This window comes from Lethenteron reissneri, chromosome 57, assembly GCF_015708825.2.
Source record: "Lethenteron reissneri isolate LAM-NWPU_2019-01 chromosome 57, ASM1570882v1, whole genome shotgun sequence".
NCBI lineage: Eukaryota > Metazoa > Chordata > Hyperoartia > Petromyzontiformes > Petromyzontidae > Lethenteron > Lethenteron reissneri.
Genome location: NC_083835.1, coordinates 2,514,210 through 2,531,506, shown reverse-complemented (window position 1 = coordinate 2,531,506; position 17,297 = coordinate 2,514,210). Strand labels below are relative to the sequence as shown.

Here is a 17,297-nt window from a genome sequence, read left to right as displayed (position 1 = left end):
GGTCGTGGTTCCGAAACCAAATCTTGACGCCTGTATATTTAGAGTTTGCGTGGCTCTTTCCCCGTGGTCATGTGGAGTTTTGTCCGGGTCCTCCGGTTTTTCCCTCCACATTTAGAATCATTTCCACGCGATAAGCCACTTCGTTGGGCTATCATTTGTGGCCAGGCCACTTCTGAAAAAGAACTATAGAGCTCAAGTGGGCCTTACCTGGTAAAATAATTTTAGTTTTACGGTTTTCTGCACGGTTCATTAACCACGGACACGAGCACCTTACACTGAAGCCACAGTGAGCCGAGTACTTCCCGTGGTTAACCCTCCACTCAGCGCGTGGGTGCGTTCACCAAATCCTCTATTCCACTGCCGCACAGCCGAGTCGTGCCGTGGACGTACCGAGCCAAGCGGGCGAGGGAGAGACACCAGACAGACTTTTTTCCCCACTGCAGAAGCAGAATCCGCGCCGTGCCGCCTGATTTCACTCGCAATGAAAGAGCCGAGACACCGACAACAACTTTCCTTCGTGAGGCACTAAATCACGCGACCGAGCGTCTTGAAAATACGCACGCGGGTGACCCGGCTGACGTCACAATCGACAAAATCCCTTAGCCAGCCCACGGGCCTGCTGGGCTCCGGACGTCTTGTGAGGCCACCGTAATCACAGGCTTGGCTCTGGCTCGGCAGTGGCAAAATAGCCTGGTGGAAAAGCCGCCCCGGGGGCTGCCCCGATGTGGCGGGTGAGAAAAAAACTGGGCATCACTGGACTCGGGACAGCGAGACTGAGATACCGATTCAGCACGCACACGCAAAGACCCATGCACACATGCGCAAAGAACCATGCACACATGCCCGCGCACACAAAGACGCGTGCGCACGTATCTTTCAACATCTTAAATTTTTACATAAAAAACCCACACACACATGCAGAAGCTCAGTTCTAAGCTCTGTCCCTGAAGTGCAATTAGCATCAATCGCTCCGCTTAAGAGCCGAGCATAAATGTTCACGACACACACCCAAGTCGGCTACAACACAATACTTTCTCATACACGAAGGCAAAACAATTTATATTAATGAAAAACAGGAAAATTCTTTCCAGGAAAATTCATTAAGGCTCGGCTGTATAAGGCGAGGTAATTACGTTTCAAACCAACGGTAAGAGGAGATATTATACAAAGTTATCAGTTTAAGCATACCCCATCTCAACAGCGAGGGAATATTGTGACAGCCGACAGGCTATGCTTGACAAAGCGTACGAGTGGAGCGCTAAGATTTTTCACAAGTGCACCGAGGTTGCCAAGGAGACGCGTACACAGGCTTTGGAAATTGAAAAGTTACTCTCTCCCAATAATTTCTCGCCAACTATTTTGTTGGGGCGCCTGCGAGCGGGCTCACGCCTTCGTTGTGCGTGTTTGCGCGCGGGCGGGCGGGCGATGCCGATGGACGTCCGTCCAATCAAATGGTCGTGAGACTGAACAACGAGTTTTCGGAACGAAAAAGCAACAACTGCGATGGATAAACGGGACGAGGTGCATCGCCCCCCCCCCCCCCCGGTTTGCAGCCACGCTCTTCGTTCAACAAGAACCACGCTTTAAAGACCGGAGTGCACGGAGAGAGGGGAGGGGGAGGCTTGCAAGTGAACAGGCGTAGATAAAAACAAATTACGTGCTTTTTTTATTTTCAGACACGCTTCTGCGGCCGTCTGGAACGCTCTTCCTTCCGATGTTAGGAAGCCACCAGGAGCAATGCATTTTTAAATGTAAATTGAAAATGCATTTTATAATACCGTCTTTTCTGTGTTTAATTAGTTTCCCTTCCCCCGCACCTCCTATTAGCACGGTTGGCTACGTACGGTGCGAGAAAATATGTTAAACATGCACATACATCCATGTGGGCATGTAGAATTGGGCGAATGCCAAATGTACCAATTTATTATAACAATTATTATTGTTGCTCAATTGGAACAAACATAGCAAGCAACCCCAGCCCTCGAAGTGCACAAAATCTTGCAGTACTTTCCCAAAATAAATCATAAATATATAATCTATAAAAGTGTAAGCACCATGCGGCTACGTTGCACGGTCGAGGGGCGGGCACTTTTAAAATGTTCGAACTCTCAAATCACGTGAACTGTAAACTAATTTCTTTCGAGCTGCTTGTTTGTGATAATTGTTTTCTTACCCTTCTATCTGGCAACAAAACTGACACCTTTTTTACAAGGAGTCATGTTTGCATAGACCACAATACCTGCGGTCATAATGCAAACAAAAAACATAACTCTGATAATGTGCACTGTCCTTGAAGTTGATTGGTCCACACCCGAGACAGCTTTTCTTAGAGCCTAGTCTCACATGGGTTGGACCAGATGACGCCAAAAGGCGCACAACTCAAAGACAATGCACCATCAGAGTATGAGAGCTCGGGGTAAGCATTAACACCATTGGAAAAAAAAAAGGTGTCAGTTTTGTTGCCAGATAGAAGGGTAAAAAACCAATTATCATATTTTTTACTGGCAAATGAGGTTCCAATGGTGCTGCTTGTTTGTGTTTAGTTTGTTGTCTTTTCCCCCGCTCACCTCCGATCGGCACGGTCGGAACCGTACGGAGCCAACCGTGCCTCTCTCTTTCTCTCCTCTCTCCCGCAGCGCTCGCTGGCTATCGTCCACAGGAAGGTGCGGTGCGCGCCCCCCTTTGGTGACCCCGTCTCTGGCTCCACCATCTCCGATGGGCACGGTCGGCTACGTGCAGTGCGAAAGAAGTTCAACATACGTACATGCGTATACGTGCACGAGGCGGCGATTGAAAGCGATTGGACTGCGCAAGGCGAGGGCGGTGGTGTTGGCAGCGCCGGTTCCTGGCCCGTGTGTTAAAACGGCGCACGCTACAAATTCTCCTGTGGCGACTGCTAAAACGTTGCAGTACGTGTAAACGACACGATATTTAAGAACAAAAATATATACAAAATATTATTTTCGTCGTAAATTCGAACATACCACCGCAGTTGAAACTGTGGCAATGATTCTGTTGGGTCCCCCCCCCCCCCATTCCAGTTTTAACAAAATCTAAAACTCAAATGGATGACAGCGACACAATAACCCACGTAATTGACATGCAGCCACCATTGGACTACGAATCCATCAACCGTCGCCCTTCCATCACGTCCCCTACTCATCAACACACGAACCTGAACACACGTTCACTCGCTGGCAAATATTAAAATCGTTCATCCGACAGCTATTGCAGAGGGCGCCAGGCGGCACGCGAGACCGGCAGTGTTTCGCAGTACCAAGTGCTCATCAGTGCGCCGAGCGACGACCAGAGTGGCAACGCAGGGAGAGGGTGCCGGCAAAACCACAACATTTACACAGTGGACACGCTCAATTCGTGAAACTGTCGAACGACCGATCCGCGTGTCTGCGAGCACAACTTGTGTTCTTGTTCACCGTCAGAATGCTCCGTTTTCCGTTCAGCTTCATCGTGCCACAATGCCCCGCACGCAAAGTTGCAGTGGCGTCTTTGATATCCCCTTCAAAGTTGCAGTGGCGTGTTTGATATCCCCTTCACGCGCATGTTGTACGTTGTACGCACAGCACGCACGTGTAGAGCGGTAGTGCAGCGGTTAGCAACGCCGGTGACGATTATGCGAGTAGGTCCTGGGCCTCCCCCTAGGTCGACTCAGCCTAAAATGTTGCACCTGGTGAGGTGTGTAAAAACATCGCCACACTGGGGGAGGCAAAGGGGGCTGGATATGGTGCTGGCCACCCACCCACCCACCTATCCCCCCTGGCGTTCACAGGTGCTCGGTAACAGCACTTTCCCCAACAGTCTCTTAAGGCTACGCGGGGGGGAGACCTTGGTCTTTGTTTTGCGTGCGTGCGACCGCACGTGTATTTAGTGGATGGGTCCACACGCCGCGTGTTCGCAAGGCGGTGACACAGATTCCCCCAGACTCGGAGACCCCCCCCCCCCTAGGGGGGTGTCATACGTTGGTGCTCGCAGTGTTCTGATCTTGCTGCCTTTGCCGTAGCAACTTATTCCGTATCGAGTCAGTCGGGCCTGCAAAACAAACAGAGCGTTCAAGCATTTATCCAACACGACCATCGAGCAGCAATGCAGTAACAACCCCACGACCCGTCATTACATTACATTATTTGCAATGCCAACATTACCAGAAGTCGTTAAAACGACCGCAAGCGTACGTAGCCAACCGTGCTAATCCGAGGGTGTTACCCACTGGGCATCTGCTTCTGCTGCTGCTGCTGTCGCGATGCGCCCTTGGCGTCCTTGGCGACTCGCGCCCCGTCCACCTCGGACGACCCCGGCCCGCCCGCGTTCTCGCCGCCGCCCCGCCTCGACATCTCGAAGCCCGCCAGGATGGTCATGGTGTCCACCAGCGTGTCCATGTCGTAGGCGCTCGGCACGGGGCGCACGCTGCGGAACACCACCAGGCGCTTGTACGACTTCAGCTCGTGGACGTTGGCACCGAGGAAGAGGAGGATGACCGACAGGTCGCTGGGCAGGCAGCGGCAGGCCCCGGCGCGCGAAGTGCCGCCCCCTCCCCGCGCGCCGAGCACCTCGAAGGACGGCAGCATCTCGTAAACGTCGAGGAAGCTGGGGTCGGGCCACCAGAGGCGAGCGACGTTGTAGAACACAAGCGTGGACGCGAGGGCGTACACCGAGATGTTGATGAGGCTGAGCACGTAGAAGACCCGCACCGACGTCAGCTTGCACTGGATGAGGCCCGGGATGTAGCTGTCGTTGGCCAGCAGGCCCGTCTTGATGTTGCAGCTGAACTCGTCGAGGACGGAGCCCACGGTGTGGTAGAAGACCAGGTAGAGGCAGGACAGCAGCATGAGCAGCAGCACGAGGAGGTTGCGTGCGACGTAGCGCCACAGGAGCTCCCGCGTGTCGCGCTTGCACGCCAGGTACTTCTCCAGCAGCGGGAACTCAAAGTAGTTCTCGCGGCGAGCCCTGAAGGGGGGCGGGGGGGGGGGGGGGGCAACGTGGCGGTTAGTGAGACGGAGACAGGCGGACGGATGGACACTTGTTGTCCGAACATCCCCACGCCTCTGACTTGCAAACAAATTAACACGTGGTAAGCTTTCGCTACCAATATCATGCATCATTTTCAGGGTTAGATCGCGTAAATATATAAATGTGTCGTTGAACCCGCCACCACCCGATACATCCACCAACTAGTAAGGGTTGTCACGTAAACAGAACGTGGCCAATTCGTCACTAGTACAGCACTAGTGTATAGTGTAGAGTATAGTGTAGTGTATAGTAGTGTAGTAGTGTATAGTAGTTTAGTAGTGTAGTAGTGTATAGTAGTGTAGTGTATAGTGTAGTGTATAATGTAGTGTATACTGTAGTGTAGTGGTATAGTAGTGTATAGTGTAGTGTATAGTGCAGTATACTAGTACAGCACACCGGTGTGTTGGAGAGCCAAGCCACGACATTTACAATCTGAGTACGACGTTTCGCCAGTAACTACAACCAGCTTCATCAGGCGACAGCCAGATTTGTGGAGAAGTCCGCCTCTGTTATGGTGGTAAACAAATGATTTGGCTCACGCTGCGTCGTCGGCAGTGGTGCGCAAAGCACAAACATCAACAACAACAAAATGCCAACGCATTTGCTGGTGATTTTGGTGAAAACTTGCTGAACCCCACCCATACTGGACATCTGTGAAAAAAGAGCTTCGAATTCCTCCCGCAGTCCAAACAAAAATTCCGATTCACTCGCTCGGCAGCGGCTCCTCCACCCCGCTGCCTCGCACGTGTCCACCCTGCCCCCTTCTGGCCGACTCCGCTACGTCTCCAAAGCGCCGCGCGCCTCCCCGACACAAGCCTCGTGCCACGAGAACATCGCCATTACCAAATGCGGCGATTTTTTAAAAAATTCTTCACCACCATCATTCTTATTTCAGTCACGCGACGAACAGCCGTTCCCGCGTCACCCCCACCCTCCCCCCCAAGCGTCGTACCGGTCCACCTCGTCGTAGAAGAGATTGTTGGCATCGTCAGAGCGGGGGAAGCGCTGCACGATGTGCTGCGCGAGGCGCACGCTGCGGTTGTAGCTCTTGTCCAGCTCCTCCATGATGAAGACGATATCGGACGAGAGCAGGGGCACCATGGCGAAGCGCCAGAACAGTGCGGGCACGTACATGCAGACGGCGATGAGCAGCAGCGCGTAGGGGAACATCTGCGCCGAGACCAACGACAAACAACGACAGGCGGCTGCTCGCCACGGTGACGTCAACGCGGCGCTTGCGTGCCAGGCTACGTGCACCACCGCCCCCCCCCCCCGCCCGGCCCCCAACCGCACCTCAGAGTAGCACGGTTGGCTATGTTCGGCGCGAAATAGGTTCAACATACATGCAGGAAGCCACGTGAAGTGTCGACGGCTCGCTGCTGCCAGGACGTCACAACCGATGTGCTGAAGCAATAGGCAATTGGAACATTTTGTTCACAGTGACAAACCTTCAAACCTTACTCATCAGCTGTGTCGGGCGGTGATGCCATGTTAATGGACACATTTATGCGCTTGAACCCAGAAACTTTTTTCTTTTTACGAATCGTTCCACTTTCCTTGTTAATCCATCCCCATTCCGATCGATCCCGAACACATGACCGCTAACTTGTACCTCCCTTTCTCCAGTTCTGCTGAATTTCTAATTGCTCGTTTATCGGCTTTCATCATGGGAGAATCCAAATTCATACGGTGATTCTGCCGTGCGATCCCGACGGCGTCATCAGCCACGCGGCCGCCCCGTCTTCGATGGAATATCAACGCCGGCTTTCGTGTGCCGCTGCCCGCGTGGACGTTGAACATTTACGGCAGCGCGACGGCAAACGTGGCGCTTCGCCGAGTTCACGTCGGTGCCCACGGAGCTGTGGTGGGGCACTTCCCGTCCCCTCCACGGGGCCACGCGGAGCGCAGAGCGGCAGTGACGATGATGACGACGACGATGATGATGACGATGATCCGCAGCGGCAGGGCGGCGGGGCTCAGACTCGCCACGGCGAACACAAACCCGTGGAGGCAACGGTGAGGCTGCCTGCTCTGGCCGCCTGGTAACGTCTGTTCTGATGGCAACGCCTACTCCGATGGTAACGTCTGCTTTGATGGTAACGTCTGTTCCGATGGCAACGTCTGCTCTTATGGTAACGTCTGATCCGATGGTAACATCTGTTCCGATGGTAACGCCTGCTCCGATGGTAACGTCTGCTCCGATGGTAACGTCTTCTCCGATGGTAATGTCTGCTCTGATGGTAACGTCTGCTCCGATGGTAACGTCTGCTCCGATGGTAACGTCTGCTCCGATGGTAACGTCTGCTCTGATGGTAACGTCTGATCTGATGGTAACGTGTGCTCCGATGGTAACGTCTGCTCTGATGGTAACGTGTGCTCCGATGGTAACGTCTGCTCTGATGGTAGTACCTGCTCTGATGGTAACCTCTGCTCTGATGGTAACGTCTGCTCCGATGGTAACGTCTGCAGGGCATATCAAAAGCAAATCGTCTTCTGCAAAAAAAATAAATCTCTGCGTATCTTCTTCTATGTAGGGCCGATGTGGGTGGACATCAACAGCTACGATTGTACATTGAGTTGGTGGCTGGGCCAGGTAACTGCTCTGGAGTACCACCGCCCAAAACTCTGTGAAGCAAAGTACTGGGCAGACTCCAGCTTGTTCAGAATGCAGCTGCTGGAGTGCTTAGGGGCCGTCCATAAATGACGTCACGCGATTTTGGACGATTATTGACCCCACCCCCCCTCGTCACACGGCGTCACAAAAAGTCAGACCCCCCACCCCTCCCAAATATAACGTCACAAAGCTCTGCCCCCCCCCCCCCATCCCGAAAAATAAAACATGCTTTAAATCGCTTTAAACTATTGTCATTGTAGTGCGTATTTAATGTGGCGCTGTACTCTGATGTTGCCTTTTGGCGTCATCTGGTCGAACACCATATGAGACTAGACTCTAAAGAAAGCTGTCTCTGGTGTGGACCAATCAGTTTCAAAGACAACGCATAAATTATCAGAGTATTGTTTTTTGTTTGCATTTGACTGCAAGTATTGTGGTTAATGTAAGCATGATTCCTTGCAAAAGGTGTCAGTTTTTGTTGCCAGAAAAAAGGGGAAAACCCCTATTAGTATATTTTGATACTGGCAAAGGAGGTCCCATGATGTAGCTTATCAGAGTATGTTTGTTGTTTGCAACGCAGACATGATTCCTTGTAAAAAGGTTTCAGTTTGTTGTTTTGACATCTTAACACCCGTTTTGTTGCCAGAAAAAGGGGAAAAAACCTATTGACACATTTATATTTATGCGGTCAAACCCAAAAAAAACATTATGGACCTCCTGTATACTAGGCGAGGTAGTGCCCTACGACACCAGTGCCCTGCGCACACCGACAATAAGCACGGTTGGCGACATACGGTGCAAAAGAAGTTCAATCTACATTAGGACCCACGACCTCCGCCAGTCTTCTGCCCCTACTGGCAGCCGTTGCGCAACGTTCTGAAGGATGAGACGATGCCGGAACAAACGCACGTGCCGCCCTCTCGTGCATCCAGAAAGAATTGCGGATCGCCCCCAACTCCCGCAGTCAGAAAATGAAACTAATCCATAAAAAAACACGTTTCAGTTTGCCAGGCAAGTCGTGGATTATCTTGTGAAAATCTAGAGCGGCCAAATATTTTAAACGCGTGACATTGATTCTAAACGTGGGGGGAAAAACCGGAGGACGCTGAGAAAAATCCACGCGACCACGACACGAACATGCAAACTGCAAATAGATCAGCTTCAGGGTCGGGCTCGAACCGACAACCTCCTGCATACGAAGTGAGGGAGTTAACATTTCGCGACCACAGCGCCATTAACAAACAGGCACACCGCTCAAGCAGAACAGAAATGAACTGGATAGTGATTTGAATGCTTTCAGGGATAAGCAGGAGCGCGCAGTGGTAACTTCCTCGTTCTCCCCATGGAAGCCGTCAGCCGTCAAAGCAGGAACTAACCCACGTGGGGGGGGGGGGTGGGGGGCGAGAGCTGCACGGACGCACGGGGGGCTCCGTACCTTGTGCAGAAAGGGCGTGAACAAAACATGGGCCCCATCGTCACTCTTAACTTGCCAGGGCAGGGACGCCCAACAGCACGCGTCCACATAGGTGCCTTGCGGACGCGTGAACGCAACGGGTGGATAGCAGCTGATCCTCGAGCCTACTCGACACGGGATGTGGTGGGGGTGGAGGGGGTGGGGAGGGTGCACGAGCCAAGCACCGGAATGGATAGGTACAGGAGGGCGGTGGTTGGGTGGGCCGGGTGGGGGGCGATTGTTGTGGGGATGGGGAGGGAACACACATTGATGCGGATGGAGCGGGTGGACGGGTGGGTTGGGTGGGTGTTTAGGTGGGTTGATGGATGGGTAGTTGGGTGGGTTGGTGGATGGGTGGTTTGGTGGATGGGTGGGTTGGTGGATGGGTGGGTGGGTTGGTGGGTGGGTGGGTTGGTGGGTTGGTGGTTTTGTGGATGGGTGGGTTGGTCGGTCGGTGGGTTGGTGGATTGGTGGGTTGGTGGCTTGGTGGTTGGGTGGTTGGTGGTTGGGTGGTTTGGTGGTTGGGTGGTTTGGTGGATGGGTGGTTTGGGCGGGCGGGTTTGGTCGCAATGGACATGAGCGATGCGTGGGGGGGCAATGACAGGAGGGGCAGGGTGGGGCAGGGAATGGGAGGGGGGGGTGGAAAAACACAACAGCACACCACAGCGCAACACACGTGAGTGGCCACCACGCGCGTGGGCGGGCGGCGCGCTCTCAGATACCTTGTGTATCCACAGTGACTGTTGGTGCGGAGTCCCATCAGGCTCGGTGCCATGGTGGAGCAGTGACGCCCAACAAAACGCATCGGCGTAGATCGCCTGCCGCCATGAGAAGTTGGCTGGGGGAAAGCAGCTGATCTGAGTGCCTGACGGTGACGGGGGGGGGTGGGGAGAGAGGGCGAGGCATGCACATGGTGGGGAGGGGGGGGTGTGGGGAGTGGGGGACAGAGAGAGAGGAGAGGGGCGATACAGCTGTGCCCCCTCTTGCAGTCATCATCCATGACCTCGAGTTCAAATTTGGCGCGAATTTTACGACAAAATCGACGGGCGGGCTGGCTGGCGGACGGCCTGCGCACGAGCCAGTCTGGTTTACGCTGCTGTCGAGCGCGTGCTGTGGGCCCCGTTGACGAGAACTGGAAACTGAACGGCGCGCGGGGCAATTTGTTCGTAGGAACAGGGATGAGAAAAACGCACGATTCTGCGACCCAGAAACAGAATTTCCACCGAGGGTCCAGCGTGCGTAAAGATCGGGAAGGCGGTGTGGGGTGGGGCGAGAACGTGACTGGATGGCGTCGACCACGATACGGAAGAATCGCGGTGAACAGCGCTTTCGGTGCATGCGTAGCCAGCAAGCTGTGGATATACGAATGTTTACAAACGTCGTACGAAAAAAATTTTTATTACGTGCGTTACTGCCAAAATGAATTCATGTTTTAAAATTATTTGCATCGTTTCACAAGAATTTCACAAGAATTTCACGTCAAGACGTACAGGTTATTAATTTCCCATTGCAGCCTCCAAAAGTGTTTTGGTGAAAATGCCACAATTAATTCGATTCAGCGGTGCACAAATAACAACGCGGCCTTTATCTCTCACACGCAACAAAACTCACACTGAGGGTAATCGGAAGCGATGGCTGGGCACTGAATTGACGAGAGGTTAATGCGCTAAAAAAAATACTCAAATTAAAATCATAAGGTCACATACCCGACAAGCAATTGTTGAAGAATGTACTCCGTGTGCTAACAAATTAGTGATACTAATAATGATTTGTTTTTGATAGAGCAACCTTCTACACCGGGGCGTCTCGGCGAGCGCTTTACACGCGATAATCGACTTGCATCACATCTCAAAACATTTCAAAGGGCACCCCCAGGGGTAGCTATCCCCGTGGGCACGAGGCTTCTCAGCATCTGGCCAGCTCACGAGCATTAGCCCCGCCGGTAAGGGGCGACGTTTGCCGCTGTGTGTAGTCCCACTTCAGTGGTAGGGTTAAGTAACTGGACGGGAGGATTGGGCTGCGGTTAAATCGGCACACTTAATATAAAGTGGTAACATCAACGATTTTAGTCAACATTAAACCAAGGGCGAGAATCGCTGCCACGATGGCCGTGCGCGACTGCCGTCGACGCATCGTTAAAAAGCCACCGTCAATTGCGTTGATCACTCCGGAGGCAGAAGCTGTTTGTCGACGAAGCGTTGCGCTATGTTAATCAACGGTGACTACGGCGAGTGGACGGAAGGTCGTTGGGCGCGACGACGTCACGGGAGAACGCAGCGCACCGAGGAAGGCCAAACGTGGCTACTGGCCGTCTATCTACAACAAGGGTGGGGAACGTCCGGCCCGCGGGCCGTATAAGGCCCGCAAAATCATTTGGTCTGGCCCTGCCAAGGCAATAAATCTAGGAGCTTTTTTAATAGCAACGTAAATGTAATTTTGTGCGGCCGGCAAATGATGTTATAAATATCCAAATGGCCCTTGGCAGGAAAAAGGTTCCCCACCCCTGATCTACAGGTTCGTCCTTATGCCCAGTGACCCACATTTAATTTAATTCTCTAAAACTTAATATTTTTTTAAGTAAGGTTTAATTTGAACAGAAATTAACATGCAAATGAATAAAAACATGTTATGGGCCAATTAATTGAGGGGTGGGGGGGGGGGGTCACAAGCCACCTGGACCACCTTGTACACAAAAATATTACCCGGGTTCAACGACTAGCTGAGCTGACTACTATTTCCTTTTTTCACCAGGTGAGGCCCACTGCCATATTTGGCCAGTGGGAAGAATTTACGCCGGCTCTCACACCACCAACACTCGATAACCAAGAGATAATTTCGTTATACAGTGGTACCTCGGTACACGTCGTTAATTCGTTCCAGACGGTAGGACTTATACCGAAAATGACGTAGACACCAAACGAATTTTTCCCATAAGAAATAAAGGGAAAAGAAATAATCCGTTCCCGAGTATAAGTAATAATATTTTATGTGGCATATTATACATTAATGGGGTTGTATAAAATAATTTAGACACTACTTATTACTAAAATGCATACATAAATTAAAATAAAAGCATGAATAAATAAAAATTAATTGAAATAAAAATAAAAATTTCCATCATTTAACCTTGCTGAGAGGAGTTGATAGCCTACGAAGATGGTGGTGAGGAAGGGAAGGAGGAGGAGATGCTATTTTTTGGAAGGAGAGTCCCCTTAAAACTACTGTACAGGCAGACTGAGGAGCGGCGCTTTGTCTCAGTCGCGAACGGGGTCTACGCGGGTACGCGGTGACTCATCCCGACCCATACAAGTTCTAGAAAGCGCGTCGTATCCCAAGCAAGACGTCATATCCCAAGACATTTTTTTCTCGTCAAACCACGACGCATACCAAATTCGACGTATTCCAAAGTGGTCGTATACCGAGGAATGACTGTATTTCACCCGTGTGTAATTTACTTCTTGATCATTTCCGTACAGTTCTGCCTTGATACCGAACAGCTCGTTTTACCGCGGCAGGCGTGCACAGCGGGAGGCAGCGAGGTGTGTGTGTATGTGCGCGGTGAGGTGTGTGTGCACGGTGAGGGGTGTGTGTGCGCGTGGCGACGAAGTGTGTGTGTGTGTGTGTATGTGCGCACGGCGGCGAGGTGTGTGTGTGTGCACGGCGGCGAGGTGTGTGTGTGTGCACGGCGGCGAGGTGTGTGTGTGCACGGCGGCGAGGTGTGTGTGTGTGCACGGCGGCGAGGTGTGTGTGTGTGCACGGCGGCGAGGTGTGTGTGTGTGCACGGCGGCGAGGTGTGTGTGTGTGCACGGCGGCGAGGTGTGTGTGTGCGCACGGCGGCGAGGTGTGTGTGTGTGCACGGCGGCGAGGTGTGTGTGTGTGCACGGCGGCGAGGTGTGTGTGTGTGTGTGCGGCGGCGAGGTGTGTGTGGGTGCACGGAGTCGAGGTGTGTGTGCGCGGCGGCGAGGTGTGGGTGTGTGCACGGCGGCGAGGTGTGTGTGTGTGCACGGCGGCGAGGTGTGGGTGTGTGCACGGCGGCGAGGTGTGTGTGTGTGCGGCGGCGAGGTGTGTGTGTGTGCACGGCGGCGAGGTGTGTGTGTGCGGCGGCGAGGTGTGTGTGTGTGCACGGAGTCGAGGTATGTGTGTGTGTGCGGCGGCGAGGTGTGGGTGTGTGCACGGCGGCGAGGTGTGTGTGTGTGCACGGCGGCGAGGTGTGGGTGTGTGCACGGCGGCGAGGTGTGTGTGTGTGTGCGGCGGCGAGGTGTGGGTGTGTGCACGGAGTCGAGGTGTGTGTGTGTGTGCGGCGGCGAGGTGTGGGTGTGTGCACGGCAGCGAGGTGTGTGTGTGTGCACGGCGGCGAGGTGTGTGTGTGCGGCGGCGAGGTGTGTGTGTGTGCACGGCGGTGAGGTGTGTGTGTGTGTGTGCACGGCGGCGAGGTGTGTGTGTGTGCACGGAGTCGAGGTGTGTGTGTGTGCAGCGGCGAGGTGTGTGTGTGTGTGCACGTCGGCGAGGTGTGTGTGTGTGCAGCGGCGAGGTGTGTGTGTGTGCACGGCGGTGAGGTGTGTGTGTGTGCACGGCGGTGAGGTGTGTGTGTGCGCGCGGCGGCGAGGTGTGTGTGTGCACGGCGGCGAGGTGTGTGTGTGCACGGCGGCGAGGTGTGTGTGTGTGCACGGCGGCGAGGTGTGTGTGTGTGTGTGTGCGCGGCGGCGAGGTGTGTGTGTGTGTGTGTGCGCGGCGGCGAGGTGTGTGTGTGTGCACGGCGGTGAGGTGTGTGTGTGTGTGTGCGCGGCGGCGAGGTGTGGGTGTGTGCACGGCGGCGAGGTGTGTGTGTGTGCACGGCGGCGAGGTGTGGGTGTGTGCGGCGGCGTGTGTGTGTGTGCGGCGGCGAGGTGTGTGTGTGTGCGCGGCGGCGAGGTGTGTGTGTGTGCGGCGGCGAGGTGTGTGTGTGTGCGTGCGGCGGCGAGGTGTGTGTGTGTGCACGGCGGCGAGGTGTGTGTGTGTGCACGGCGGCGAGGTGTGGGTGTGTGCACGGCGGCGAGGTGTGTGTGTGTGCGGCGGCGAGGTGTGTGTGTGCGGCGGCGAGGTGTGTGTGTGTGCACGGCGGTGAGGTGTGTGTGTGCACGGCGGCGAGGTGTGTGTGTGTGCACGGAGTCGAGGTGTGTGTGTGTGCAGCGGCGAGGTGTGTGTGTGTGCACGTCGGCGAGGTGTGTGTGTGTGCACGGCGGTGAGGTGTGTGTGTGTGCGCGGCGGTGAGGTGTGTGTGTGCGCGCGGCGGCGAGGTGTGTGTGTGCACGGCGGCGAGGTGTGTGTGTGCACGGCGGCGAGGTGTGTGTGTGTACGGCGGCGAGGTGTGTGTGTGTGTGTGTGCACGGCGGCAAAGTGTGTGTGTGTGTGTGTGCGCGGCGGCGAGGTGTGTGTGTGTGCACGGCGGTGAGGTGTGTGTGTGCGCGGCGGCGAGGTGTGTGTGTGTGCGCGGCGGCGAGGTGTGTGTGTGTGCGCGGCAGCGAGGTGTGTGTGTGTGCACGGAGTCGAGGTGTGTGTGTGTGCGCGGCGGCGAGGTGTGTGTGTGTGCACGGCGGCGAGGTGTGTGTGCACGGCGGCGAGGTGTGTGTGTGTGTGCGCGGCGGCGAGGTGTGTGTGTGTGTGTGCGCGGCGGCGAGGTGTGTGTGTGTGTGTGTGTGTGCACGGCGGCGAGGTGTGTGTGTGTGCGCGGCAGCGAGGTGTGTGTGTGTGCACGGAGTCGAGGTGTGTGTGTGTGCGCGGCGGCGAGGTGTGTGTGTGTGCACTGCGGCGAGGTGTGTGTGTGCGCGGCGGCGAGGTGTGTGTGTGTGCACGGCGGCGAGGTGTGTGTGTGTGTGCGCGGCTGCGAGGTGTGTGTATGTGCACGGCGGCGAGGTGTGTGTGTGTGCACGGCGGCGGGGTGTGTGTGTGTGTGCGCGGCGGCGAGGTGTGTGTGTGTGCGCGGCGAGGTGTGTGTGTGTGTGCACGGCGGCGAGGTGTGTGTGTGTGCGCGGCGGCGAGGTATGTGTGTGTGCGCGGCGAGGTGTGTGTGTGTGTGTGCACGGCGGCGAGGTGTGTGTGTGTGCACGGCGGCGAGGTGTGTGTGTGTGCGCGGCGAGGTGTGTGTGTGTGTGCACGGCGGCGAGGGGTGTGTGTGTGCGCGGCGGCGAGGTGTGTGTGTGTGCGCGGCGAGGTGTGTGTGTGTGTGCACGGCGGCGAGGTGTGTGTGTGTGCACGGCGGCGAGGTGTGTGTGTGCGCACGGCGGCGAGGTGTGTGTGTGCGCGCGGCGGCGAGGTGTGTGTGTGTGCACGGCGGCGAGGTGTGTGTGTGCGCACGGCGGCGAGGTGTGTGTGTGCGCGCGGCGGCGAGGTGTGTGTGTGTGTGTGCACGGCGGCGAGGTGTGTGTGTGTGCGCGGCAGCGAGGTGTGTGTGTGTGCACGGCGGCGAGGTGTGTGTGTGTGCACGGCGGCGAGGTGTGTGTGTGTGTAGGAATGTCGAGACAGCTCGTGCCCAGCCGGCCGGACCGAACCCATCCTGCTCAGCTCAGACAAGCGCCTTGCCAAACCTGCTCGGGAAGAACAGCAGGCGCTCCAGGCGTGCCCTTACATTCACCAATTCACTTGTTTCGATCGCTTTCCTTGCAATAAATAAATAAATAGATCTCAAGACGTCGCCTAGCCTCTCGGCCACGGCGTCTGGCCGGCTCGGCACGGCAAGGAAGACATGAACTGGACGATCTCTGTGGATTCGAGGGGGCTGGCTGCTACAACTATGCTGATTGTCTGAGAACCTACAGACGTACTCAATGTTGAACTTCTTTCGCACCGTACGTAGGCAACCGTGCTAATCGGAGGTGCAGTGTTGAGTCTATGGGCAGTGTTGAGTCCATGGGCATTGTTAGTCTTACGGGCAGTATGTACGTATGTTGAACTTCCTTCGCACCTTACGTAACTAACGGTTTGCGAAACCGGAAGTGACCAGCACAGAAGTAGGGGGTTGCCACCTGCCCTGTTTTTTTTTTCTTTCCCAGGACCATCCCTCGTCGTAGCGTTTTGCTGTCCTGTAAAAATTTGTAAGACTTTAAAAGTCCCGGAGGGGAGGGATGATGCACGCGTATAATCCCGCTTTACACACTTGCACACACAACGTGCACGTTTGGGGTGTAACTAATCACCCCAAAGCCCTCCTCGTGACTCAACGGAGCCCTTTGCAAGTCTGGAACCATGATTCAAATAAAGAGTCAATTCATTCTTTGAACAGTGGTCAAAATATAAAATAAATGCTGACAAACTACATCCACTTCCCATGCCTGCCTTGTGATTCCTATGTTGTACTCGTGGTTCCGGAGGGGGGGGGGGGGACTTGCATCTTGTGACTCGTAGAATAAAAAAATAGAAAATAGAGTCATGCCTCTTACACCGGAGCCTTGCCATAAAAAAAAATCAAGTCACGGCTCTTCTGGATGCAAGTCTCTGCCAAGTGTACAACTTGTTTGGCTTTCACTTCCTTCTGCTGCCCTCAATCTTGATCGGCCGGAAGCAACCGCTAAACAAAAGTGGTGACTCACAACTTAAAAAAAAAATGTTTAACTGGCACAGCAATCCACAATAGTTGTGAAAGCGTACGCTTCAACGCAATAGGGGAATTGAAACAACACTCGGGGACTGCGGGTGCGGATTCCGTTTCACAGTTGCGTTTTTAAATTGAGGCACATTCAGCTGTCAAATAAATGACCGTGTAGAGGTGTAGCACACAGTTGGCTAAGTGCGGTGTGAAAGAAGTTCAACATGCATACATAGATGGGAAGTGTCTTTCACCTTGATCGGTGGGAATGAGCCCGTGGGTGCGGGAAATGTTGTGTCTATCGTTCCTGTCCAGGAGGCTGTCACCAAATCACACAGAATTCCCCCAGATCGCGTCAGATCTCAGAAGCTAAGCGGTTCTGAGGCTGGGTAGCGGAGGGTTGGATTTAACGCGATGCATGACGGGCGTCACGGGGCTGCGGGACAACGTCGCGGGGAAGAGGGGAAAGTGCAGAGTAATCAATTCTGGCACCAAGTACAGTCCAATAACCACCCACACTGTGCGGTGGGGGGGTCCCTTTTGCTGCAGTATATTGACAAATGCCCGCATTTGATAACCATTATTGATCATTTAAATGCAGAGAAGCCACCGTTGAAGTCGTGAGAAAGAAAACCAGCGTGCGC

General features: G+C 54.4%; 1 protein-coding gene across 6 annotated transcripts in view; it reads right to left on the bottom strand.

The window, feature by feature from the left end:
- Positions 1-684: 684 nt before the first annotated feature.
- The window catches only part of LOC133357326 (pannexin-3-like), a 55,741-nt gene continuing 39,128 nt past the window's right edge, over positions 685-17,297 (bottom strand). For 3 of the 6 annotated variants that reach the window (XM_061575214.1, XM_061575216.1, XM_061575215.1), the window contains 4 exons: positions 9,815-9,957; positions 5,978-6,195; positions 4,226-4,962; positions 685-4,047 (listed from right to left, as the gene is read on the bottom strand). In XM_061575214.1, coding sequence (XP_061431198.1) covers positions 3,971-4,047; positions 4,226-4,962; positions 5,978-6,195; positions 9,815-9,957 — 1,175 coding nt within the window. In that variant the 3' untranslated portion in view covers positions 685-3,970. Of the gene's footprint in view, positions 4,048-4,225; positions 4,963-5,977; positions 6,196-9,074; positions 9,218-9,814; positions 9,958-17,297 lie in introns of all 6 variants that reach the window. The other 3 variants (XM_061575219.1, XM_061575218.1, XM_061575217.1) reach the window with 2 other exon arrangements.